The sequence below is a fragment of the Temnothorax curvispinosus genome, unplaced genomic scaffold (assembly GCF_003070985.1).
Source record: "Temnothorax curvispinosus isolate PA1 unplaced genomic scaffold, ASM307098v1 QBEX01004244.1, whole genome shotgun sequence".
NCBI lineage: Eukaryota > Metazoa > Arthropoda > Insecta > Hymenoptera > Formicidae > Temnothorax > Temnothorax curvispinosus.
The window spans coordinates 402074-425086 of NW_020214024.1; the positions used below are offsets into that span (position 1 = coordinate 402074).

A 23013-nucleotide genomic window follows, 5' to 3' on the forward strand; every position below is an offset into this window, starting at 1 on the left:
AAAGGAGAGGAAACGAGCGACTGCTCACGATTGCTAGGCTAGCGGAGTATCGGCAGAACGCAGCCAGTGTCAACTCGCTGGAAAAGTATCAAGCAAGAAAATAATATATTTTATCAAAGATTTATTACCTAAAATGCTCCGAAAATACAATAAATTATATTATTATGTTACAAACACGCTGTGGTCGTTTTATATACAATATAACTATAATCTACCATTCAAAAAGGAACACAATCTGTATGATTTCGCTGTAAATTGGTTTCGTCTTATTACTTCCTCCAATACTGCGCAAATTTGTGGAGTTGTTCTACCAGCACAGCCATTACCGCGGTGACCGACAAGTCTAAAAGATTGTGCACGTAGTGCACCGCCTCTTCGTCGCTCAAGTCCAATCGCAATTTATCTTGGACCTTCTTCACGGCTTTGTCCGGTTCTAGGGCGATATCGGGCACACTGGCGTCTACCATCAACGAGAACAGATTCAATATCAAATTGGCATGCCTACGCAAATGTAGAAATGCCGTGTAACATTGCTTCCGGAATTCGTGATAATGTTCAGAACCGACACCGCCCATAGCTTCGACCATCTCCTTGCTGAGTTTCATAGGAGGAGGGAGAGGCTTCGGATCTCTGTTTAATATGTAGCCAAAATCGATGTGAAAGAGTTTGCCTGCGAATTACAAAATACTGCGCGTTTGATATATTTTGGTTTCGTTAGAGAAAGAGAAAGAGAGAGAGAGAGAGAGAGAGAGAAAGAGAGAGAGAAAACCTTTAGCAAAAACGTTGGCGAGAACAATACCTGATGCCGTGAGAAGCAGATTATCCAAGTGACGATCGCCGACGCCCAGTACATATGTAATTATGCAATAACCAGCTGCATAATTTGAAAGATATTATTTAAATGATGTATCATTTATTATATCGTTTTTTTTTTTTTTTTTTTTTTTTAGAATTATACATATTATTCGTGTTTACCGCAACTGCGAACGTATGTGTCCATGACTTCAGGTACTACTCCGTAAGGTCCAGTTTCGGAAGGATGGTGTTTTCGAAAGAAATTCAATATCGATCCTTCGCTAGCCAGAACTTCCGCAACTGTTGTAGATTCGATAAATTGTACAAAACCATGCTTAGTGCTTGTTGCGAGCACCCTGAAATCCCACAATCGAGTCATTAGTAATAATAATAGTCTTACGTAATATTCATTAGCTTTTACATAAACTGCTTTTTACCTATACGGAGTTAGTTTCAAGTCCAAATTCTCCCTTCTCAATAATTTATCCATAAGCGCTATCGTTTGCAAAATTAATTGATCTTGTCGTAAATCGTCTCCGTGTTTAAAGATGGCAATATACTCGGTATTATCTGTCGTCAAGAATGTGAGTTTCGATGGCATGAGCGCAGACTTGAAAAGACTTGCCCTATAAAATCAATTGAGTAAATATATAAATATGAAGAAGCATGAACATTGGTGGACAAACATCAAACAACTTGAATGTATACTTTTCCGGGATAATTCCCTTGATACAAATTTCAGGATCCAAGGGGAAAGGTATCGGCTCGAAATTCGAGAAATTAATCTTGAACGCCGGATCTGGGTCTGTCAGTAATGCTCTCAATCTATCAGTTTTTTTCTTCCGATTTCCGCTTTCTCTCGCAACCGCTTTTACCAGAAACACCAATTGATCGATGAATACCTTCTGTCGTAAGAGGAACGCTCTTCTCTTTTGCCAGATGGTATTCCCCTGCGCTAACATCATGGAAAACATTTTCATTACGGTAACATACATTTCCCTAACTCGCGTATCTTGTTTAGCGCTTATCGCGGGATCAGTTTGATCCTCGCACTCGATAGAGAGATACCAATAGAAATAATTAGCCAGCATCGAGTTCTGACAAGCGCGAGTAATTAAAAATGATGCTAGATCCATAAGCGGTTCTTGGCTCGTCGACAACTGGCTCTCCGATTCACTAGACTGCAAACAAATGCAAAATCAAAGTAAATTAGGATTTGTGTATTTGTATCTGTAGCTGTAATGTATTTTACAATGTATTCGACAGAGATATATGCGTTGACTCACAGTTGTAACTGGGGTAGATGTAGACGCGCTGTTTCTTACGTCTTTGTCGACGTTCTCGGTTTTCTCGAGTTTCTCCGTTTTTTCCAATCTTTCGCTTCTTTCCAGTTTTTCAGTGCTCCAATTTTTCGACTCCGTTCTCTCTTCCTTCTCCTTCAACATCGCTTGATAAGCAGCCTTAATGCTTTCAAAGTCTTCATACTTCAACGCTTGTACCAATTGCAACAAGTACAACATTAAATCATCGTCCGGGGCTTGGTTAAGCCTGCTAATCGCGTATCTCCTAATAGCCGGATGAGTGAACGCGGGTCCTAGTAATTCTAAGGCGTCTTCGGAATCCGGCGGGGCCCATAAAGCTAGCATCTCCAAGGCTTGGCGTTCCTCACCGGCGACTTTCCAGTTAACGCACTTGACAAACTTGGTCAACGCCTTTTTCTGACTAGACAAATAAAATCTATACTTCCAAATTAAATCCTGTTCCTCGGTAGAAAGCGCGGTCGTTGGAGAATATCCCAATATCGTATTTAAGGCATCCCGCACGGTCGAAGTAGGTTTCACGTCGCGAGTATTACCGCCGCTACGTAAGCTGCGCGCCAATTTATGATGTTTTGCCTCCACGAGGTTCTCCTGAAACAAAACGTTGAAAATGTAGAGCTTTATATTCTCGAAAAATATTTGAGTTTAGGGCATACATCACCATTTCCTTTTGCAAGACCTTACTTGTAAAATCTCATAGTCAGGAAGCGTCACAACGTCTGGCTGTAATCTATGTTGAAAAACCTCGTCACCATCTTTTTCGTAATATACAATTGAATACTGTAATAAAATGAACGAGATACATTACGTTATCTTGTTACATAAAACGTATGCATCCGAACACAAAATTTTACACATATACGTACCGGTACACCGTCCATCGTTACCTCTGGAAATTCTATCATCAAATACAAGTATTCCGACGCTCTTTTCTCCCTCTCATTGATTAATTCGATCTCTCTGAAAGTCAATCTATCCAGCCAATCAATTTTGTTGATTTGTCCATTTCTGTGTTTCTTAACGAGCTTTGCTAGCCTCTGCATTTGTTCTTTCCCATGATCTCTGGCTTTCCCCGGGGTACTAGTCGGAACACCGCCATCAGCCTCTATCCCAGGCCATACTCTAAGGTCCAACATGCCTTGTCGATACACTCCATGCTTGCCGAATAACGATATAGTCGTACCACCTACTGGAAGCTGTCTACCAGGTCCCGCACAGTCGTACAGAGTTATACAGAGCTGAGCATCGCGTGGCAAATCCGTATAGGAAATTGGCAGATAGACCCACTGGTTCCAGCTAAAAATGTTATCTCAATATAGTAAAGAGATGTAGACGGGAAATGTGCGGTAGCAGAGGATGGCGCGTAACATTGTAAATGCAAAACTCAACGTACTTCCAACGGGTGGTAAAATGCTTATAGGCTGTATGCACAGGCAGGGCCAACGGTCTACCACCAGCCCATACTTGAAGAGACGCGGCTAGATCCCCACGAATTCCACCGCTCTCATACAGACCTGAGTATTTGAGTAAAGGGTCTAAAAGGAGCTCGTCGTATTCGGGTCTGTGTCTCTTGCCCTCTAACGTACCTCTGTAAAATAATAGACCAACGATATACGATATACCGTCTTGTGACGACGTGTCAGACGTCAGACGTCTAAAGACTGCCACGTATACGTATACGTATGCGTATGCACGCGGCACTAAAGATAAAGACTGAATGTTTCAACACGCATACACACACACGCACGCACTCTGATCCGATTATTTCACGATAGCATAATTAATGGATGTGTTTGCATCATATGGACGGAATGCCAAGATATTCTTATCAGGTGGTAAGCTGGTAACCTCATTAGATCAGTGTTGGACAGTAATAGATACGACGATATATAACGAAAACTTACATCTTAACTTGTATCCTGGTATCTAACGAAGAACTATAGACATAAAAAAACTTGTCGCTCGTATTCTCCATCGTGTCGCTGTCAAATAATCAAAAACTTTTCACGTATCCATCTCCGAGACTCGAGACTATGCATTACTCTGTACTCCACAAGTCCACTATACTCTACAATGTACACACCATACTGTTACACGTGCAAATATTGCACGTCGTATTGGTTAGGCATAAATGCAGATATACATATACATATATATCTATATAATTAACCACGTAATCAATGCGCGTGAACATCACGAAAAAGAAATGGTCCCCGTGGCCCGTGCGACTGCGACACGTGCGACGGGCACACCTGGGCACACCTGAAATACATACACCAATTTATCTATAATCGTGACATTTATTCCAAGATTGCGCGAAACTACACCGAGACCAACCGAGACCGAGCATCGTCGATGTTGCAGAGCGCTACATTATCATAATTAGAAAATTAGTAAAATAAACCCTGCATTTATACATATATGTATATCGTACGTGTTCAAGCGTGAAATCCGTATTTAAACTTGATAGTATGTACGTGTTGCGTATTTCATTGTCGCACGTTTATCCGTTTTATCGATGCAGCATTGAAGCCATTGAAGCATTCCCGAAATCGCAACTCTATTCAAATATACGTTGTTCGTGCTTACGGGACACTGCTTTGCTTTGTGCCTTTCACTTGGTACTCTTCGTAGTTCGTGTTTCTACGTTTCTAGTTTCCATCTTGATCCTAAAGACAGCGCCTTCAAGTTCCATTTTCCATTAAGTACTGTCCACGTTCGTTGTTCGTCCTTTTTGGGAAAAGTTCGAAAAGTTGCAGGCCGCGCGGTGTAATAACAAAGAAAAAACGTGTAATAATAAAGAAAAAACACGATGTTTGGACCGGGCGCAGCACCAATTGTGGTTCTCAGTAAGTCCAAGTCAACCTTTCGTCCGTCGTTTATTTGGCTATTGCCGCTATTGGCGTGGCGTGTAGAGCGTGTACGAGTGTTTCTAACCATAATGAATCTTCTAATTATCGCAGGCCAGAACACGAAGCGCGACACCGGCAGAAAGGTACAGAGAGAGAATATCCAGGCGGGCAAGGTGAGCGTCTATAATCTACAACCTACAACCCATAACCTATAACCTATGCGTCAGCGTTGTATCGCCTTATAAGGCGTTTCTCCGCTCGTGCGGCGTGCGGCTTCCCGAAGAGGCAGGAATCCGCGTGTCTCGGGTCTCGGGTCTCGCATCGAGTTGTCGCGTATTATTGACTTACACGACTTAAATACAACAGCTCGTAGATCGTACAAGTGACGTCGGTAAAACGTACTTTTTTTTCTGCGAGCGATTTATAACGTCACGTATATTATAATACACGTATGGCATAACTTTTTGAGTCGACGAACGACGCATAGGTATTACAGTCTCAATAATCAAGGCGTAACTTTCTCAAGTATACAAGATATTCATATATTAACAAGAGCTTTACATTTACACAAATGTTATTTTTGTACAAAGGCAATCGCCGACGTCATTAGAACATGTCTGGGTCCACAAGCCATGTTGAAAATGTTGATGGATCCGATGGGTGGTATCGTAATGACAAACGATGGGAACGCGATTCTGCGCGAGATCACTGTGCAGCATCCTGCTGGAAAGTCCATGATAGAGATCGCTAGGACTCAGGACGAAGAGGTAGGGGACGGTACCACTTCGGTCATCGTCCTGTCAGGCGAGATCTTGGCTACCGCTGAACCATTCTTGGAACAAAACATGCATCCTACCGTCATTATAAGAGCGTACCGTCAGGCTTTAGAAGACATGGTCACGATTCTTAACGAACAAGTCAGCATCGATTTAGATTGCAACGACAAGGACAAACTGGTCCAAGTAATAAACTCCTGTACGGGCACTAAATTTATCCGACGCTGGTCCGACATGGCTTGCCAAATCGCTTTAGATGCCGTTCATACGGTGATGCTCGAGGAAAATGGCAGGAGGGAGATCGACATCAAGCGTTACGCCAAGGTGGAGAAGATTCCCGGTGGCACGATAGAGGACAGTACTGTCCTGAAAGGTGTGATGATCAACAAAGATGTGACGCACCCAAAAATGAGACGTTACATCAAAGATCCGAGAATAGTCTTGCTGGATTGTCCATTGGAGTATAAAAAGGGCGAATCTCAGACGAATATAGAGATAATGAAGGATGTGGATTTTACCAAGATTTTGGAACTGGAGGAGGACCATGTGAAGAAGATCTGTGAGGATGTTATTTCAGTGAAGCCAGATGTCGTGATAACGGAGAAGGGTATATCGGATCTTGCTCAGCATTACTTCGTGAAAGCCGGCATATCCGCGATACGCAGGCTACGAAAGAGCGACATTAACAGAATTGCCCGTGCCTGCGGTGCCACCGTCGTCACGCGTACCGAAGAACTGAAGGAAGAGGACGTTGGCACGGGAGCTGGTCTCTTCGAAATCAAGAAACTCGGTGACGATTATTTCTGTTTTATCACGGAATGCAAGGATCCGAAAGCTTGCACCATCATTCTGAGAGGTGCCAGCAAAGATATTTTGAATGAGACCGAGAGGAATTTGCAGGACGCGCTGCACGTCGCCAGAAATCTTCTTATCGATCCAAAGCTGGTACCAGGTGCGTCATTTTATTTGCCTCGTCAAATCTTACTCTTCTTACCCATGTATTTTTTTTTCCTTCTCTTTCCTTGTTTCATAGGTGGCGGAGCAGTGGAAATGGCAGTATCTCGGCTCTTGACGGAAAAGGCGGCAGGTCTCGCAGGTGTGGAACAATGGCCGTACAAGGCGATCGCGCAGGCCTTGGAGATCATTCCCAGGACGCTCGCGCAGAATTGCGGCGCAAATACTATCAAAACTCTGACGGCGTTGCGCGCTAAACACGCGACGGAAGGAACTACTTGGGGCATCGATGGAGAAACGGGAAACGTGGTCGATATGAAGGAGCGCGGGATATGGGAACCGCTCTCCGTCAAGTTACAAACGTATAAAACAGCAATCGAGACTGCTATTCTGTTGTTGAGAATAGACGACATCGTTTCCGGAAGTAAAAAGAAGAAAAATGAGAATGAGACCGCGCAACCGAGTCAAGTTACGGAGGAATCTATGAAAGAATAAATATTTTCGATATTCATTGAAGCCTACGCGCTTTACGTTTACATTAAGATTCAATTATTTTGCATTTTCGCGTCAAATTTCTGTCTCCTGTGTACGCATTTTCAAAAAAATAAAGTGGCCCTCCCCCCCCGGGGGGCCCGGTGATCGTAAAAATCTGTTTCATATTATGTCCAAAATAACATTTAAATTAAATTAACGTTTTAAATTAAATACTTTGCTCTTTATATCAGATTCATTACACGATACTTTTTATATCATCGGTGAAATTCTGCAAATTTTGTACATCGCTCTTCTGTACTGTTCCTTGTTCGGTACGTTCGTTTTCTTCTGATTCTTTCCTTTCTATTACAGTAGTCTTCTTTAAGTTTGAATCCATACGTTCCGTTGGCAGGGACTTTGCGATGGAAGGATTCTTTGCATTATGCGACGTTACTAGCTGTACGTTAGACGTAGATAATTTAGAAGCCGAAGAATCTTTTTTAATAGGTAATAGTACAGCCACAGGTTCTACTATGCTTCGCTTATTTAAATACGTCATCTCCTGTAAATTATTTCACATCATTACACACGTTTTACTCCTTTTTACTCCTTTTTAAGGGCTCGTACCTCTTTCTGCAGCACACCGACTGATATTCCTAGATGCGTTGCAATTTGGCTAGGCGGAAAAATCGCGTGTATGCAATACTGTATATAAGGTATTACGTGTTCGCTCAAACATTCCGTGAACTTAATCATGTTTTCCCGTTCCGTGGCAGCAAATGCCTGTGACATAAATTATCTTTATAAAATATGGGATTTGCCTGTGAGTAAAAATTACGTGACATGAAAACCCACTTGCTGTTCTTGCTTGTAAAACACCAACATAGCTCTCGCCACATTATGCAACGACTCTTGTAGTACGTTTGTGCATAAAACGGAGAGTGCCACTGGTGCACAGAGTCTCAATTCATTGAACGCTGTTATTATCCCGTTGCAGTATTCAGCCAGAGGATAAAATTCTATCAGTTGTTCAGGCGGATTTTCCTACGAAACAGTGTAATGTTATTGAAAATCAGCGTAGACTTACCTTTAGAAGATACAATTTTACACTTACAGAATTAACGGAAGTCTCCATTTTTATATCGAGTCGTTGAGTCTTGTTAATCAACGTAAATGTTTCCATATCTTTCTCAAACTTTCTAGTTGTTCGACGAACGTTCCGCTCAAACCTTTCACCGATAATTCGTACAAATATATCCGACATTCGGCCAGTAAAATCGACGCCGACTCGACCAAACGATAATCCAAAATACGTACACTGACCCAAAATGGTATCTATAGACGTTACACCCGGTAAGTCCTGCTCTAGCGTAGTAAGAAATTGCGATATCTAGAAGAAAGAAACCTTAATCATATTTCTGTTATTTATCTGTTGTGTGCACTGTCCGTAACTTACCTTTTCCTCCAACCAATGATAAAATATCGCGGATTCATTTAGCGTCAAGTCACGACCGGGAATTACTAATTCATCGTCGTTAAACATGGCTTTGTACTGAGTTATTATATTGAACAAGTGTATCCTGGATAATTCTATCGTTTTGGCCATGTGAAGATTAGCTGTAACAGGCGCAAAATGTTTTGACTACGTCAGCTATTGTGTCTCGTATTATATTGTAATTTTTGAATGAAAATCTCTTACGGTCTTCCTTCGGTATTGCATTCAACAGGCCCTGAAGCCAGCTGTCTCTCGCTTGAAGGAATTTAATACGAAGTTCCGATTCTGTAAACGCGTCCATAGATCGCAACAGACCTACAAGCTGAAGACATCTCGGAAGTGGTAGGTCTCCTCTCAGAGAGCCAACTACCTGTCCTACCATACCCGACCAGCTGCTTTCGATCTCTGCCACTATAGACTGGAATGTTGACAAAAATTTAAAAAAATGTGAATAACACGGATAGCATCGAGGGAGAATGACCGAAACTGGGGAGAAGTCGCGTAAAGACACTTTTTGTTAAGCTTGTACCGAGATAATAGGAATATCTCCATGTTTCATTCCTAATTGACGAGCGTATTGAGACAATTCCAATGCTTCGTTATATTGGTTGCTTCTCAAACACGATTCCATCAATTGGGGCATCTCGAGAATTTCGAGTAACTCTGCATTTCGCGTTAGCGTTAAGCTATTTAATCTTCGATGCGCGTTAATATCTTTTGAGGTATCGCAAAACGATTGACATTTTCCTACAAATTCTGGGATCTTTTGTACAAGCTTGTCAAGACGATCTTCGGTCTCATTGAACTGAAAGTGAAACAATGCGATTTGTTAACTTGCAGTCTTTCTGTACAGATCTATAAGTATAATATATATTTCTTTGAAATTACATGATTGAGTATCTCTCGTGAGCTTTCTGCTGTCTGAATAAAAGTTTTGTAGTTTGCAAATACCAATTTCTGTGTAGTCTGAAGTACTGCGTTTTTCTCATCGGACAAATGATCAGGTTCTTTACCTGAAAATTTTTGGAGCAGGATAAATCTGTGTCTTTCATTATTGACGCATAATGCAAAATTTAGATGGATAATTATGCTGAATAATAAATAATAAAGGTGTATTCTTACTTAGCTGATCTACATCGAAGCCTCCAAGTTTTGACAGATACTGATAAAAATTGGGATTTTCCTTCCAAGAGTCTGATGAAGTCGCAGTTGCGTGTAATAAATACATGTAGAATGTAGATACATCGTTGTGCAATAATGCATTAACAATTAATTTCAAAGTAACAAAATTAATCTTACCTGGAATACCTTCCGGAAATATTAGATTTATCACATTTTCCGTTTCGATATCCATGATTTTCTTGACTACTAACTATGATCTATGATAATAATAATCTAGTATAATATTGGCCGAATCATTGAGACAGGTGGCAAACGTCAGCAAGATACGTTTTTCTCCAACATGTCACGTAATTTAACGGCTCCTTTCATAACGTACGTATCCCGAAGAATAAAAAATTTTTATCAATCTAGATTATAAAAAATAATTTTCTTGTTTTGCGATTATAAAAATTTGGCAAACACTCTCTTTAGATTAATTTATTACGGAGGTTTTCTATGAAGCGACGCGTGCGACACCGACACGTCATCTTTAAAGCACGAGCAATCAGCTGATCGTGGATCGCCCCGCGCGCCGTGCCGCCTGGAGGAACGTGACGGAACTGACGGCCGTCTATAGTCTATAGTCAAACTACTTATTTATAGTCAAAGGCGTGATCACAAGCCCGCGAGTCCCGCGAACCGCGACACAACTTGATGCTTGACGATTCGATTCGATTAAATTTATGAATTGAAAGTTTTCTGAAAATCATCAGCCTGATTATCTCACCGCGCAAGAAATGGCTTTAAATCTAATCAAACAGGTATATCGTATTTTCGAGTGGTATCTTGGAGTAAAATAACCTGATAACCTGAATTTTACATTATTGGGCTCTTGTATTATTTATGTTGTATCGTTATACTCATATATTGAACTGTCTAACAATTTAACTTTATTCTAGATCACAGTGCTTGGACAACGTTCACTAACAACAAAAATCTTATCGATAAAATTCTATACCGGAAGTTTGTACGAGCCAGATTATTTACAGGTCAGATCAGGCTTCTAGAGATTCTAGATCACAAGTATGTACCTAACTAAAGTATACGTAACGTCTTGTCAGCTTTTTGATTTTTACAGACAGGAAAATCAAACGTTCCACTTCTACCTGTAATAAATGTGCAAATTAAGAGCTACGATTATCCTGTGCTCGAATGTTATCAGTCTTATGTACACAAGTTGGCGGATGTCATACAGATTGACGTAGACAACGGGTAAATTTGCATTAAATTGCTTTTAATGCAAATCACTTTCAATTTCTAATACAATCCGCATTTTTACAGCTGGCCGTTACCGCCTCAAGAATTCAAGATTCAGAAATATAAAACTGGAACGACCAAGATTGCATCCGAGTACAATCTCAAAATTTATGAAAGAAATATACAAATGTCGGAAGTATCTTCTGTAAAATGTTCAATATTAATCAGGGCATTGGAAGCCGCTTTACCACAGGGTGTCATACTGAATGTAAACGTTTACGATCCCGCGCTAGAACAGAAGCGATATATACCGGACAAAGAATTGATTGATTTGAAATCTGCGTTGGATACGTTAAAGAATAAAGCCTAATATATAAATATATAGAGAGAGGTATACAGACATTGTTGTAGGTAATGTAGGATTTACGTGTAAACAACACTTGTATATGTGTATGTACATTGATGCAAAGATACTCTTTTCAATGTGTGTAAATTTTTAAAACAGTAAAAAGTTAAGAAAATTATACACAGAATTAATCAGTGAAAAAGTTTCTTTTGTTAACTTTTCTAAATAATTATACAAAAAAAAATACACACATACAAAAATACATTATACAAAAAAAAATGTATAAAAATATTTCAATAAATTATTTTACATTATTCTTATTGTCTCTGGATCGTAATTAGATTAAAATTAAATATTAAACTTAATTCTCTTATTATAAATAATATCGGACCTCTGTTTTGTTTATTAATCTTCTATCGCACTGTCCTTCCATGAAGTCACGCGCGTGCATATGTGTCCGATAAATTAATAATTAATCATACGTAACTCATTATATTATTTCTTTGAATAACACTGGTTTACAATAAACCAAAATGTACAACTTTAATCTTTGTACTGTCGTCAGTCTTGGGAGATTCTTTAACTTTTTCGTCCGCGTTGTCTTCTGCAAAATATTAAAAATTAATATTAGAAAAAATCATTGTGCACAATTTGCGTTGTAAACAAAATGCTTCTTAACAAAATAACTGTACTAATACCACTAATGCAAAATGCTTACTACATAGTGGTTGAAAATCTTTAAGGTAATCTTCGTTACCCAGGCAAAGTGGAAGGCTTTCAGCTAATTCACGTTTAGGATCCGTTATGTGTGTAGTTGGTGCAGTAGTTCGTTTCTGTCTATATACTTGAGTCTGTAAAAGCATATACATATATACATATTATATATGTATATAGATGTGATATATAAATATATACAGATATTTTTCAACTACTTACTGTGCCAGGTACTAATATGTGAGTGACAGTATCTGAAAACTTGACTTTTGGTTTTTCGTTAGACAGAGAGCTTGGCGTATCGGCGAATGACGGACACGTGGAGCAAATCTTCAAATTAGCGCTAGACGTATTAATTACAGGCAGAGGTGGTACGTTAGAAAGCATCTTAGTTTCTCTATTCGCATTAACCGTTGTATTGTTTAAGGTAGATCTCAACGAGTATCTATTCTCGAATAACCCATGTTGCATGCTGTAGCTAGGATGAAAGTTCCGCGAGGGAAGTCTTCTGTTAACCGTTTGTGAAAGTTGTAAATCTGTGTCGTCACGAGTACCGTGAAATGGTATGTAATCTAGATCGTAATTGTATCTATATGTTTTGAAAGATAGAGATGTTTTCTGACTTTCAGGGATGTTCGATGTTGTGGAATTCTGTTTTTGTAAAGCGCCCGACGGCATGTGTGTTTTATTCGACGCAAATTTTTCTGATTCTTTAATATTTGATAAACCTTGAGCGCTCCTAGATAAAAGATAATTTTTTTTAGGTAAACTATGAAGGTAATTAGTGAGAGAACTTATCAGAGAAGGTGGTGGTGGTGGAATAGCGACGCCTGTTTCCTTTTCTTCCGTAACAGGATGTAATTTAACGGTTTGATCATTAACGTTGTTAAATGTGTTGGGAAATGTAATATCGCTACTTTCAGGAGTCGCATATCCTTCGGGATAATTAAACGAAGTAGACATCAGATTGGTATAAATACGATTCGGAAAAGCCAATTGATCCGTCAAATGAGTATTAGCATCAATGAGAGCTTTAGTTAGCGATTTATCAGATACCTTTGAAGATTTTACGCTTCGTGATATCGAAGTTGTTTCAGAGTTATTGTTCGCTGTTAGCGCATTGACAGAGTTACTATGCGAGATAGGAGCGCTAGCGACTCGAGTACTGAATGACGTCGACATAATATTATTGTCAACGATGTTTAAGCAGTTCGTCAAATAATTCGATTGAATATCTTCTGATTCGTATATTGGCTTATTGAAAGGTGTAGAAATAAGGCTGTCGTCTTGCGCGCAAGTTGTTATTACATTGGTGGCGGAATATCCATTGAAAGAATATGGTATTTCGTTAACTAACGATTTGTCGTATAACCTTTCGTCGAAATTATTGCCAGACTGATCATCGACCATTACCTCCGATTCAGTTAGAGAAATACTACCGAATGACGTGGTCATCAAGTCGTCTGATGCATTGTTAAACACTTGAGAACTGTTAATCGTGTTCACCGCGCTGGTCGGGGTAAAATTCGAGTGTGTACTGTATAATGATTTGTTAAAAGAGGTCGATGCTAGAAATGGGCTTGAAATGTCCGAAGAGTGATTAAACGAAGTTGTTAAAATATTATCAGACGTGTCAAGAGACGAAGGCACTAAGATATAATCAGTCTTAGTATTGGACGGAATGTTGTTGTAGGATGCGCAAAGTGTGTTCTTCGCGGTATGATGAGGATGGACAATCGGTAAGGGTGGGATTTGACTCGAGTTGGAAGCTTTTCTATAACGACGCCTTTTTGACCGTTTCAAATTGGGTCGTTCTACTCTTTGAGAATCTTCGCTCTCTTCGCTATACGTTGCTATCTCTTCCTCTTTCTCTTCCTCTGCCTCCTCCTCCTCTTCCTCCTCTTCCTCCTCCTCTTCTTCTTCCTCTTCTTCTTCTGCCTCCTCGTTCTCTCCCTCTTCTTCCTCCTCCTCCTCACCCTTCTCATTGCTCGAATCAGAACATATAGAGCATGATGTTCTCGAACACGTGGAATCTATAAAAGTTTCTAGATATAAGGTGTGTCTAAAGCTTTATAAGCTTTTTTTTTTTTACAAATTTGGTCAATTCTTACGCGAGCCACTGCAACTGTTTGATCTGCTTAGAATACTCTCAGCTTTCTCTTTTGCTGCAGTTGCCAGTTCCATATCATTCAAGACCGCAGCATAGAAATGTATGTCCATAAAAAGATCGTGATCATTTAGATCAATAGCTAGCCGGAAAGCCTTTTCAAACATCTTATACCTAAGAAGATCATAATCGTAAATTTGGGATAATTAAACAGATTCGTATTGCGTATGATGGTTGCATGATAACAATGATCAGGTAAGTAATGCGCTACCTTAATAAATGATGGAAAAATCGCCTCGTCAAATCTCTTACTTCGTCGCCATATTCTTCTTCGACAGCTTGGCTTATTGGTTTGATAGGTATGTGGAAACTGCCCAGTGCGTTCTGTATCAGACCTATTAGATCTCAGATTAATTAGGTTAGAATAATAAGATTTTAGTTTTTTAAACATTCGTAAATAATATAATCTTTCTTAATTAACCACCATATTACAAAAATAACGAAATTTTATTTTACCTTCACGTTCCGTGGTCAATGGTAACTTGAACAAATAATTTAAGATTTGATTGAGCGAATGCATGCATACACGTGGATGCGTATCCCAGTTCATCGACAACAACAAGGAAGTCGCTTGTTCTATCCGGGATTCTGACAAATATCTTCTGACCAATTCATCCCCGGAAAGAGTATCACCTTCGATCATCTTAATAACGCCAATCGGACCTCTGGTAATACAGAATACAGAACAAATTATCATATAAATTTATATAAAACATGGTGCACAAAATGATAGTCCTTACCGTTCAAAAAGTAACAAGAATAAAGACGTGCCATTACTGTAGTAACGAATCTGATTCGGGTCGCTTTTCTTGTTCCACTCCATATTTACCAAGGCATGCTGATTCCTGCGTTGTATAATTATTTTGCTAATCAAATTTTATGTGCTGACATAATCTTATCGAGAAGTTATTTCATGATTTATACCTAAAATATGATGATAAGTCGAGAATATTTGCTGGCGTTGCCTCGTCGCTTAATGTCTGGGTTTTGATGCACGTTAAAGTGATATCAAAATGTTGAAACTGGCCTCTATCATTACCTACCACAAATATTATACCGTCGCTATGCCAAGCGGCTAAAGTGGGTATCTTAAAGAGGAAAAGAAATCAATAAAACCTCAAGTCAATCCTTGTAAAACGCATTTCTAGTAATACATATGTATATATTGTACAATTATGTGAAATTTACGTATTTAATTTATATATCGATAAAACTTACAAAAGCGGCTTTTACACTGGTACTTGTCGACTTGATTTGATCGTACATCATAACAGTACCATCGATGCAACACAGAAGTAATAATTCCTGATTAGGTGAAAATCTCACGCAACTTGTATGCGTTGGCAATTGTACGGAAATCACAGCGATCCTTTTTAATTTATTCTGTCGGGAAACTTCATACGTACGCCATTCTACGGTCACTTCTCCCTATGTATCATGATATCCAAATTTACAAAAATACACATTTCCTTTTCTAACACAGCATATTTAATACATGTATTAAATTAGGAAACACATAAGAAATTAAGAGCTTATAATTACCTTCCTTGAGACTTTTTGTTCTACAGAATGAATAATATTGTCATCGCATGCATCAAACGTAATACACAAGGGATCGAATTCAGTACGTATGTAACATAATAATTCTAACTTTGTTCTGAAAATATGAATCATTAGATCCATTCATTCTTATACATAATTATTATATCACAGTGCTTGTATGTACGTACATGCATACAGGGTTTGCACAGGTGTTTGTAGCAAATTGATTTACATAGCAACGAGCATAGTAACGTAACTAGCCATGCTTGATAGAAAGAATTGTAATAGCAAGCACAAGTACATACATAAAATAAAAATTTATGCGTATTAAATTTATTTAAAAAAAAGGAGGGAATTATATAAAAATGTCTCAACATTGGCACGGTCATTGGACAGAAGATGCATTTACTCCGAAAAGATTGCGAAATTGGGAAGTTCCTAAATGGTATCCCAGTTGGCCTGACAGGCATTGTGTCACTACGAAATTTATCGCGGATGATAATGGACGTATATTAGACAATGCCAAAAGAGTCGAACATTCGCCGTGGGGAACATTTAAAGTTTGTATAAATTAATATCACGTATGTAGTAAAATATTTTCAAGAATCTCAATTATTTAAAACCAACGTTATCATTATAAATTCTTAAATTTATGCATATATGCAGCATATAGAGATTATAATAAAAAAATATTATATTGTATAAAAAAGGGCACATGGAATTTGCCAAAGAAAATTACTAGAAGCATTGCCAAAGAATTATCAATATCGTCTCAATATAAGAGAGATTCATGGGACGCGCACAAGAAGAAACATCAGAGTTTATGTAAGAAGATAAAAGAACATGCAAACAAAGATGAGGAAAAGAAAGTCATCGAAAGGAAATTATAAAAAGATAGTTATATAAGCAAAGAAAATCAAAACAGACAAAAGTACATGTACACACGCAAAGAATCTTATATAAATGCTAAAAAGGAAGAGGAAGATAAAAAGAGTCTGTTGACGTCAATCTCATACCCTGTAAGTTGAAAGAGATGCATGTTTGCTCGATGGTATTGTTTCATAGCTGGACTCCAAGGGTAAACTTCGTTCATTGTAGATTTTCGCCAAATTAATATCTATAAAAAACACGTCGCGGCGTCGTTTAATTCTTATAGATCACGTACAAAATTTTCTACTTATAGTTAAAAAAAAACTGCATCTAGAAGCTATTTACCAACGTAGCAGACTTGTTTACTTGAATTTTCTTATCCAATCTGCGTCCATTAGGTATAAATAAGTCCGTTGTGATTAACTTGGGTTCCAACTTGCTGATCTTATCGAAGACGTGTGTTTTAGATTTTGTAAAATACACCAGGGTCACTAGATTATCATTGTACGTACAAACCAAATGACTTTTGGTAATAATTACTGCAAATAAATTAAGACACATTATGTTTGAGCGTATAATAAATAGCTTCTGGTGGTGGTTGAAATAATGGCATCATACCATCAGATATATGTTCGGATAGCTTTCCTACAAGATACTTGTCAAATGAAATTTCTTGTATGTCACCACTGAAGAGACAAACTTGTATTTGCACCAGTAAGCCATTGCTAAGCATTAATTGTGCAACCGAATCATCGTACCACTGACAATAAATTACAGAATTGTCTCTGAGCTGATCCTAGAAGTGACAATATATATATATATATATCAATGCTATATTACGTTATATTTATATAAGATTCTCAAATAGAGAAAAGAAAGGTGTAGGTGTAGGGATTTATTATACCTCGAGGTATTTAATGGAATGTTTTAATTTGTTTCCCTTTTTGTTTTCTGGGACGTAAGTCATACCACGTTCTTGGCAATAAGATCTTTTGCCTTCTTCATACGTGCCATCGATACGTTTATCGTGATATCTGAAAAATCAGGAGCAATCAAGTTGTTACGACAGCATAAACAGTGGAAACTGAAAATTAGTAATAGGGGTAATAGGATAATGTGTTCTTTACTTAAATGCACCGAAATCCGTGACGTTTATGTTTACATTGTCGTCGAAAGTCCAAAAGTTTACTTCTCCCGTTAACGCAAACATTATTAAGTGCCAGTGCCCTATGAAATATACAAAAAAAAAATCACGGAGCACACACACGCGACAGTGACACTCGCGAGACACTCAAATTATGTTATATGATAAAAACAACAATAATACACAATTACGAGATAGTCGAGACTCGAGATGTTGCCGTCGCACACGACTCCAAGAAAATCCATAACCTATCTTCTGCTTCTATAAACGTGGGTCTGTTTCTTTTAGCTGCACTGGGCTGAACTGGTGCAATAAGTTAGAGTGAGACAAGTATATTATATTTTACTCTAACTTACTGCACTAGTGTGCACCAGTTCAGCCAGTGCAGCTAAAAGAGAAACAGACTTCAAGTCTTCCACACTTTCACAAGAATTGACCACGCACAGTCGATTATTCTCCAGTCTCCTCAACGTCGCGTGTGCGTGGTCAATTCTTGCGACTATAGGTTTGTCGCGTTGCTTAAATCCCCAAATATTTTTGCACTTGAAATGAGATAAATATATATATTCGGCCGTTGGAGAGAGAGAAAGCGAAGATGCTGAGTGCAAAAAGTGCAAGCAACGCGAATAGAGTGTATGGCACGTCTAGGGACTCTAGGGCTGCGATCCGATTGGTCCGATTCACGCCACCACGCTCACAGCAGTCACAGCGCTGAAAGCATTAAGTGGCACCCTGGCACCTTACCCATCTTACCTATATATTCTTATGTTTATGCTCTAACCTCTGTTTTTCGTGAATCGTGTAATGTGCACATACCACTGCATACCATGAAGAATAGAAGATTGTTCTGGATTCTTCAAGATACGTTGTATGTACATACATACACTCTGCAAATTTCACTTCAAGTAGGATTCTCGATTCTGTAGTCTGTACTGTCTGTAGGATCAGTAGATCAGTAGGATTGTGTTTCCTGTCGTGTCGTGTGTGTTGACGGAGGATATATAAATAAAATTTTAAAAACTCATGACATATTACATAAAACGTGATATTGTACCCCATAAAGAATAAAAATACGAAAACTTTTGGGGAATATAATAATTAGAAGAAAATGGCTGAAGAAAGTAAAAAAATTTCTTTTGGTTTTGCAAAGTCTATAAAAAAGCCAATTTTGGACAAACAGAAGCTATACGAGGAGAAGAAAGTGGATTATATCGAGTGTCTAGATGAAAAGGCGATTAAAGTAATTGGGTAAGTCAAAAAAGTTTATTATAACGAAAAAAAAAAAAAGGAAAACTAGGATGCGCTTGTAACCTCAATCTCGATCTGACCTTGTCTTCAAGTCTTTAATAATGCTTTAAATGTCAACTGTAATATTTGCCTAAAGGGTAAATATTTTTTACATTTTTTGTTTCCTTTAACTTGGTACCTAGTTAAATCAAACATTATTAGATTATATAGATTTATAGATATAAATAATCTTAGTACAAACAATCATTTTCTGTAGACAAGTTTGACAAGGATACATTTGTTTAGGAAAGAAGAGAAAAAAGAAGAACCTCTTATTATTCCACTTTTGGAGTCTAATACCTGGCACAATAGAATCGTTAGCAAAATAGATGCTTCAAAGTCAAAAACAAGTAAAGATGTGATACAAAATGTCAAGGTTAAGGAAGAGTCAAAAGAAGTATCAAATGGTGTTTTGACATCACGTAATAAGGCTGTCTCTTCTTCCAACGTACAAATAAAAACAGACGTGTCCACTGAAAGTAAAACCACCCTCACTTTGGATGAGCAGGCAGCTAAAGAAATCATAGAAGATCTCAAATCGACAGAAAAGAACCAAGATGAATTATGTGATATAACTTTATCTTTAGTTAAGGGACAGGATTTAAAGGGTGCGGAAGAAGTGAGTGCTTTTTTCTGATTTTCTGTGATAGCTGATATTATATCAGTGATACAATATATTAATGTCGTATATTTAAATTGTATAAAAATATTATATGGTATATATTTCTTTTTTTTTTCTATTATAGAGTACATTAGAAGATTACGAGAAGGTGCCACCAAGTATCTTTGGTTCAGCTATGTTACGAGGTATGGGATGGAAACCTGGCGAAGGAATCGGTAAAAATCCAAAGTAAGAACTTTGCCTTCGTCTTAGATGTGAACCGTGTAGATGTTGTGTATATCTTTATTTTGCATATGTATATATATATATATATATAGATTACAGATTTTAGTCGTATTTCTTTCATATTTTTATGTATCTGTATTTGCAGACTTGTAACACCCACTGTACCTGAATTACGGCCAATAGGGATGGGACTTGGCGCAGATAAGATAGCTTTGCAAAAACATGATGGAAAAACTTGGAAAAAAGAGGAAGAATTACGAATAGAGAAAGGAAGTTTTATAAAAATTATTGCTGGCAAGCGATCCAACGCATATGGCCAAATAGAAGGCTTTGACGATGCGGGAAGATTAATCGTGAAAATGGCACTGAATGGAAATATCGTCTCCGTGAACGAGGGCATAGTTCAAGTAGTAACAAAGGCGGAATATTCGAAAAATTCTAAAGTTCTAAGTTAGTAAATGAAGCAAGTTATTTCTCGAGGGACTCTTAAATGAATGTGTAAAAGTATATTTCCGTAACAATAAAATTTTACGATTTTCTGTTTGTAAATAGGTTAATAAACAAGGTTTATTAATGATATGATGATTGGCTACAAAATTTGGAGTTGTTACTGTTTTAACGTTCTTAGGGTGTGTCGTAGCCATATATTGAGAATTCAAGTCAGAAACGAGAAATAACGCAAAGAACTGTACTCGAAAGAAATATGTACATTTACAAATACTTGATAAGATGTGTTAAAAAGAGAAATTTTTGACATATTTTACCAACTTGTACTATCAAACGTGAATAGTCCAGCATACGTCCAAAAAAAAAAAAATGAATCTGTTTCACGTACGCGCGTGCGCACGTATATGAGCGAGTGGCCGACACATAAATTCAATGTTTTTTAAAAGTCCCTGTATAATCCGTTGACTTGTATAAAATTATTGCAGTTTTAGTTTGTAGTATTCGATGAAACTGATTTCAGATGCTGCTAAATATGAAGAACATAAGAAAAAGGAAGATGCAAGCAAATCAAGATCTGCATCATTGGAAAATTTTAGCACGAACGGTAACAGCGATTCAGATATACCTGATAGAAAAAGGAAGCACAAAGAGAATCATCATGCCCATGGACACAGATCGAAGAAATCAAGTAAAAAATCAAAAAGCCAACGAAGGGATTCATCTGACAGGGAGAGGGAGAGGGAGAGTGACAGTGACAGTGACAGTGACAATAAGAAGGGAAATAAAACTCGAAGGCGCTCCAGTAGTAGCGATAGGACTAAAAAGACAAAGAAATCCAGGAAACATAAAGGACGAGATAAGGAACGAGAACGACGAGAGGATAAAGTATCAGGACCCTTGGAATCTTTCGATAGAAGAAAATCCAAAAAACACAGGAGATCACGATCATCCAGTAGACGATAACGTATATAAATCGCAACATACATAACATAACATACATAGATACATAAATGTTTTACGTTCTATATCAACTTGTACAATTTTATTTATATCTCTTTTTAATAAAACATATTTTTCCATATGGTTTAGTCTTTTTCAGGTAAATTTCCAATCGTATCCCTTAATTGATACCGTTTTACTCTGGTAAAAAGGTTGGGGCTGTATTTTATTACAGCATAAAAAAAATATACAAATTAAGTTTAATGGTAAAATTCGATGTTACGTCAATCTTGTAAATGTAAATAATAAATTTGACAGAAAGATGGAAGGAGAGAGAAAACATTTATTTTGAACTTGAAGCAACACAGAAGTTTATGTGCGAAGTTTAAATTTAAGTAATTCGTTACTTTTGACGCTTGATGAATATTTACAAGCGACGTAAATCCTATTGTCATTACATCAATAATTTCTTGCCAAGATAATACATATATATCATTTGAGGTTAAATACAACACATGGTTAATACAAGGACGAAAGATTCGGTTTTTCTACTTTATCTACTACGTAGATTACGTAGAAGTAGATAAGTACTAGTGGTTTTCCTTACGTCATCGAGTTAAAACCAACTAACTTAACCTGTCATGTTGCGAGCGAGTGTCGCGCAGTACGGAACGAGAACAATGACTAGTACGTGTACGATTATTCCTTCTTCGCGACATTTTCGAGATTGCGCGAGTATTTCTGTGTGTCCAACGTAAAAAGTAAAAAGAAGCAAAGGACGCAAGGTTCTATTGACTATTACTGTTGGTCCGGTTGGTCGAGTAATCTTTGAACGAGCGATCGCTCACTCTATCCCCTGACCCCTGACCCCTGTGGCCTGTGCCCTAGCTGTACTCAGCTGTAATACTGCTGTCTGCTGTATAATGTGCTCCGTGTGCTCCGATTGAAATTTTGAATTTTGAATAGAATAGTTGTATGCAATCAAATCACCCTACAGCCTACAGCGCTAGGTATCCTACGACCTACGATATTTCAGACTGTTATTGTTTCATTTTTGTGATATTTTAATTCGGATGGAGAAGGAGAAATGACTTATATATAGACTCTGCCGACATGAAACTCGACGGCCTCGACGCGCAATGTGGCAATGCGGTGCAAAGTGCAAACTCGCTAGCATATTGTACTTGTAATTATGTAATTGTAATTGTAATTGTAATTGTAATTGTACTTTCAGCTTTTCGTCTGGCGTTGGTGCAGCTGGCCGTTGGCGATGACAAGGCAACGAATGTCTCGCGAGCCGTTTCTTTCATCGAGCGTGCGAAACAGGAGCGAGCCGACATCGTCACGCTGCCCGAGTGTTTCAACTCGCCGTATGGAACGTGTAAATAAAAAGAGCATAAATACTTTTAACACGTACTTATCTCTTCATAAAAATTACACGCTCTATATCCTCGAGAGTCGAGCCCACATATAATATTCGGATCTGTCGGATCCGAATATTATACGAACATTATTACCTATTATTATCTGGTAGGATCAGAAGGAAAGCTTTAATAATTTCTAAAATTCAGTTTTGAAATAAGGCTGTTGCCGTTACTAATCGAGATGCCGAGATGCGAATATAATACGCATCCGCAGGAGAGTAAATGTTTCGTCCTCAGCATATATCTCTTATTAAGTATTATAT

General features: G+C 38.1%; 8 protein-coding genes across 15 annotated transcripts; 5 read left to right on the forward strand and 3 right to left on the reverse strand.

The window, feature by feature from the left end:
• Window positions 1-6: 6 nt before the first annotated feature.
• On the reverse strand, window positions 7-4089 carry LOC112453249 (phosphatidylinositol 3-kinase catalytic subunit type 3). The gene is made up of 10 exons (XM_025013870.1): window positions 4019-4089; window positions 3508-3702; window positions 2981-3410; window positions 2799-2894; window positions 2082-2705; window positions 1504-1976; window positions 1233-1421; window positions 976-1151; window positions 800-874; window positions 7-670 (listed from the first exon to the last, which is right to left on the reverse strand). Exons 1-10 carry the CDS (start codon window positions 4087-4089, stop codon window positions 270-272), a joined length of 2730 nt encoding a protein of 909 aa, XP_024869638.1. The 3' UTR covers window positions 7-269.
• Window positions 4090-4749: 660 nt separating this feature from the next.
• On the forward strand, window positions 4750-7344 carry LOC112453251 (T-complex protein 1 subunit gamma). Its single transcript, XM_025013872.1, has 4 exons — window positions 4750-4963; window positions 5078-5139; window positions 5557-6694; window positions 6776-7344. The coding sequence occupies exons 1-4, from the start codon at window positions 4927-4929 to the stop codon at window positions 7189-7191; spliced, it is 1653 nt and encodes a 550-aa protein (XP_024869640.1). The 5' UTR covers window positions 4750-4926; the 3' UTR covers window positions 7192-7344.
• A 45-nt stretch (window positions 7345-7389) lies between these two features.
• Window positions 7390-10339, reverse strand: LOC112453250 (conserved oligomeric Golgi complex subunit 8). The gene is made up of 10 exons (XM_025013871.1): window positions 9965-10339; window positions 9788-9859; window positions 9554-9678; window positions 9195-9470; window positions 8870-9083; window positions 8627-8787; window positions 8285-8560; window positions 8026-8214; window positions 7798-7953; window positions 7390-7732 (listed from the first exon to the last, which is right to left on the reverse strand). Exons 1-10 carry the CDS (start codon window positions 10017-10019, stop codon window positions 7427-7429), a joined length of 1830 nt encoding a protein of 609 aa, XP_024869639.1. The 5' UTR covers window positions 10020-10339; the 3' UTR covers window positions 7390-7426.
• A 102-nt stretch (window positions 10340-10441) lies between these two features.
• LOC112453252 lies at window positions 10442-11547 on the forward strand. The gene is made up of 4 exons (XM_025013873.1): window positions 10442-10587; window positions 10726-10815; window positions 10905-11038; window positions 11108-11547. The coding sequence occupies exons 1-4, from the start codon at window positions 10564-10566 to the stop codon at window positions 11391-11393; spliced, it is 534 nt and encodes a 177-aa protein (XP_024869641.1). The 5' UTR covers window positions 10442-10563; the 3' UTR covers window positions 11394-11547.
• Window positions 11548-11701: 154 nt separating this feature from the next.
• On the reverse strand, window positions 11702-18076 carry LOC112453277 (WD repeat-containing and planar cell polarity effector protein fritz). Of its 3 annotated transcripts, XM_025013916.1 has the most exons (16): window positions 17998-18076; window positions 17790-17889; window positions 17567-17696; window positions 17281-17458; window positions 17008-17201; window positions 16809-16909; window positions 15793-15907; window positions 15469-15678; window positions 15175-15338; window positions 14991-15095; window positions 14707-14915; window positions 14462-14585; window positions 14195-14364; window positions 12306-14116; window positions 12088-12220; window positions 11702-11973 (listed from the first exon to the last, which is right to left on the reverse strand). In XM_025013916.1, exons 2-16 carry the CDS (start codon window positions 17870-17872, stop codon window positions 11888-11890), a joined length of 3813 nt encoding a protein of 1270 aa, XP_024869684.1. In that variant the 5' UTR covers window positions 17873-17889; window positions 17998-18076; the 3' UTR covers window positions 11702-11887. The 3 variants fall into 3 exon arrangements, with proteins under 3 accessions (XP_024869684.1, XP_024869685.1, XP_024869683.1); XM_025013917.1 differs by having other exon boundaries at window positions 17029-17201; window positions 17790-18060; XM_025013915.1 differs by having other exon boundaries at window positions 17790-18060.
• On the forward strand, window positions 15929-16901 carry LOC112453278 (protein Flattop). Its single transcript, XM_025013918.1, has 2 exons — window positions 15929-16352; window positions 16503-16901. The coding sequence occupies exons 1-2, from the start codon at window positions 16158-16160 to the stop codon at window positions 16680-16682; spliced, it is 375 nt and encodes a 124-aa protein (XP_024869686.1). The 5' UTR covers window positions 15929-16157; the 3' UTR covers window positions 16683-16901.
• Window positions 18077-18574: 498 nt separating the features above from the next.
• Window positions 18575-21468, forward strand: LOC112453279 (G-patch domain and KOW motifs-containing protein). Its single transcript, XM_025013919.1, has 6 exons — window positions 18575-18674; window positions 18749-19054; window positions 19340-19712; window positions 19840-19943; window positions 20086-20390; window positions 20908-21468. Exons 2-6 carry the CDS (start codon window positions 18915-18917, stop codon window positions 21348-21350), a joined length of 1365 nt encoding a protein of 454 aa, XP_024869687.1. The 5' UTR covers window positions 18575-18674; window positions 18749-18914; the 3' UTR covers window positions 21351-21468.
• Window positions 21469-21674: 206 nt separating this feature from the next.
• LOC112453280 (omega-amidase NIT2-like) lies at window positions 21675-23007 on the forward strand. 6 transcript variants are annotated; one of them, XM_025013920.1, is made up of 2 exons: window positions 21675-22013; window positions 22561-23007. In XM_025013920.1, the coding sequence occupies exons 1-2, from the start codon at window positions 21968-21970 to the stop codon at window positions 22713-22715; spliced, it is 201 nt and encodes a 66-aa protein (XP_024869688.1). In that variant the 5' UTR covers window positions 21675-21967; the 3' UTR covers window positions 22716-23007. The 6 variants fall into 6 exon arrangements, 3 of the variants coding, with proteins under 3 accessions (XP_024869688.1, XP_024869689.1, XP_024869690.1); XR_003040591.1 differs by lacking the exon at window positions 21675-22013 and adding an exon at window positions 22020-22147; XR_003040589.1 differs by lacking the exon at window positions 21675-22013 and adding an exon at window positions 22020-22138.
• The last annotated feature ends 6 nt before the right edge of the window (window positions 23008-23013 follow it).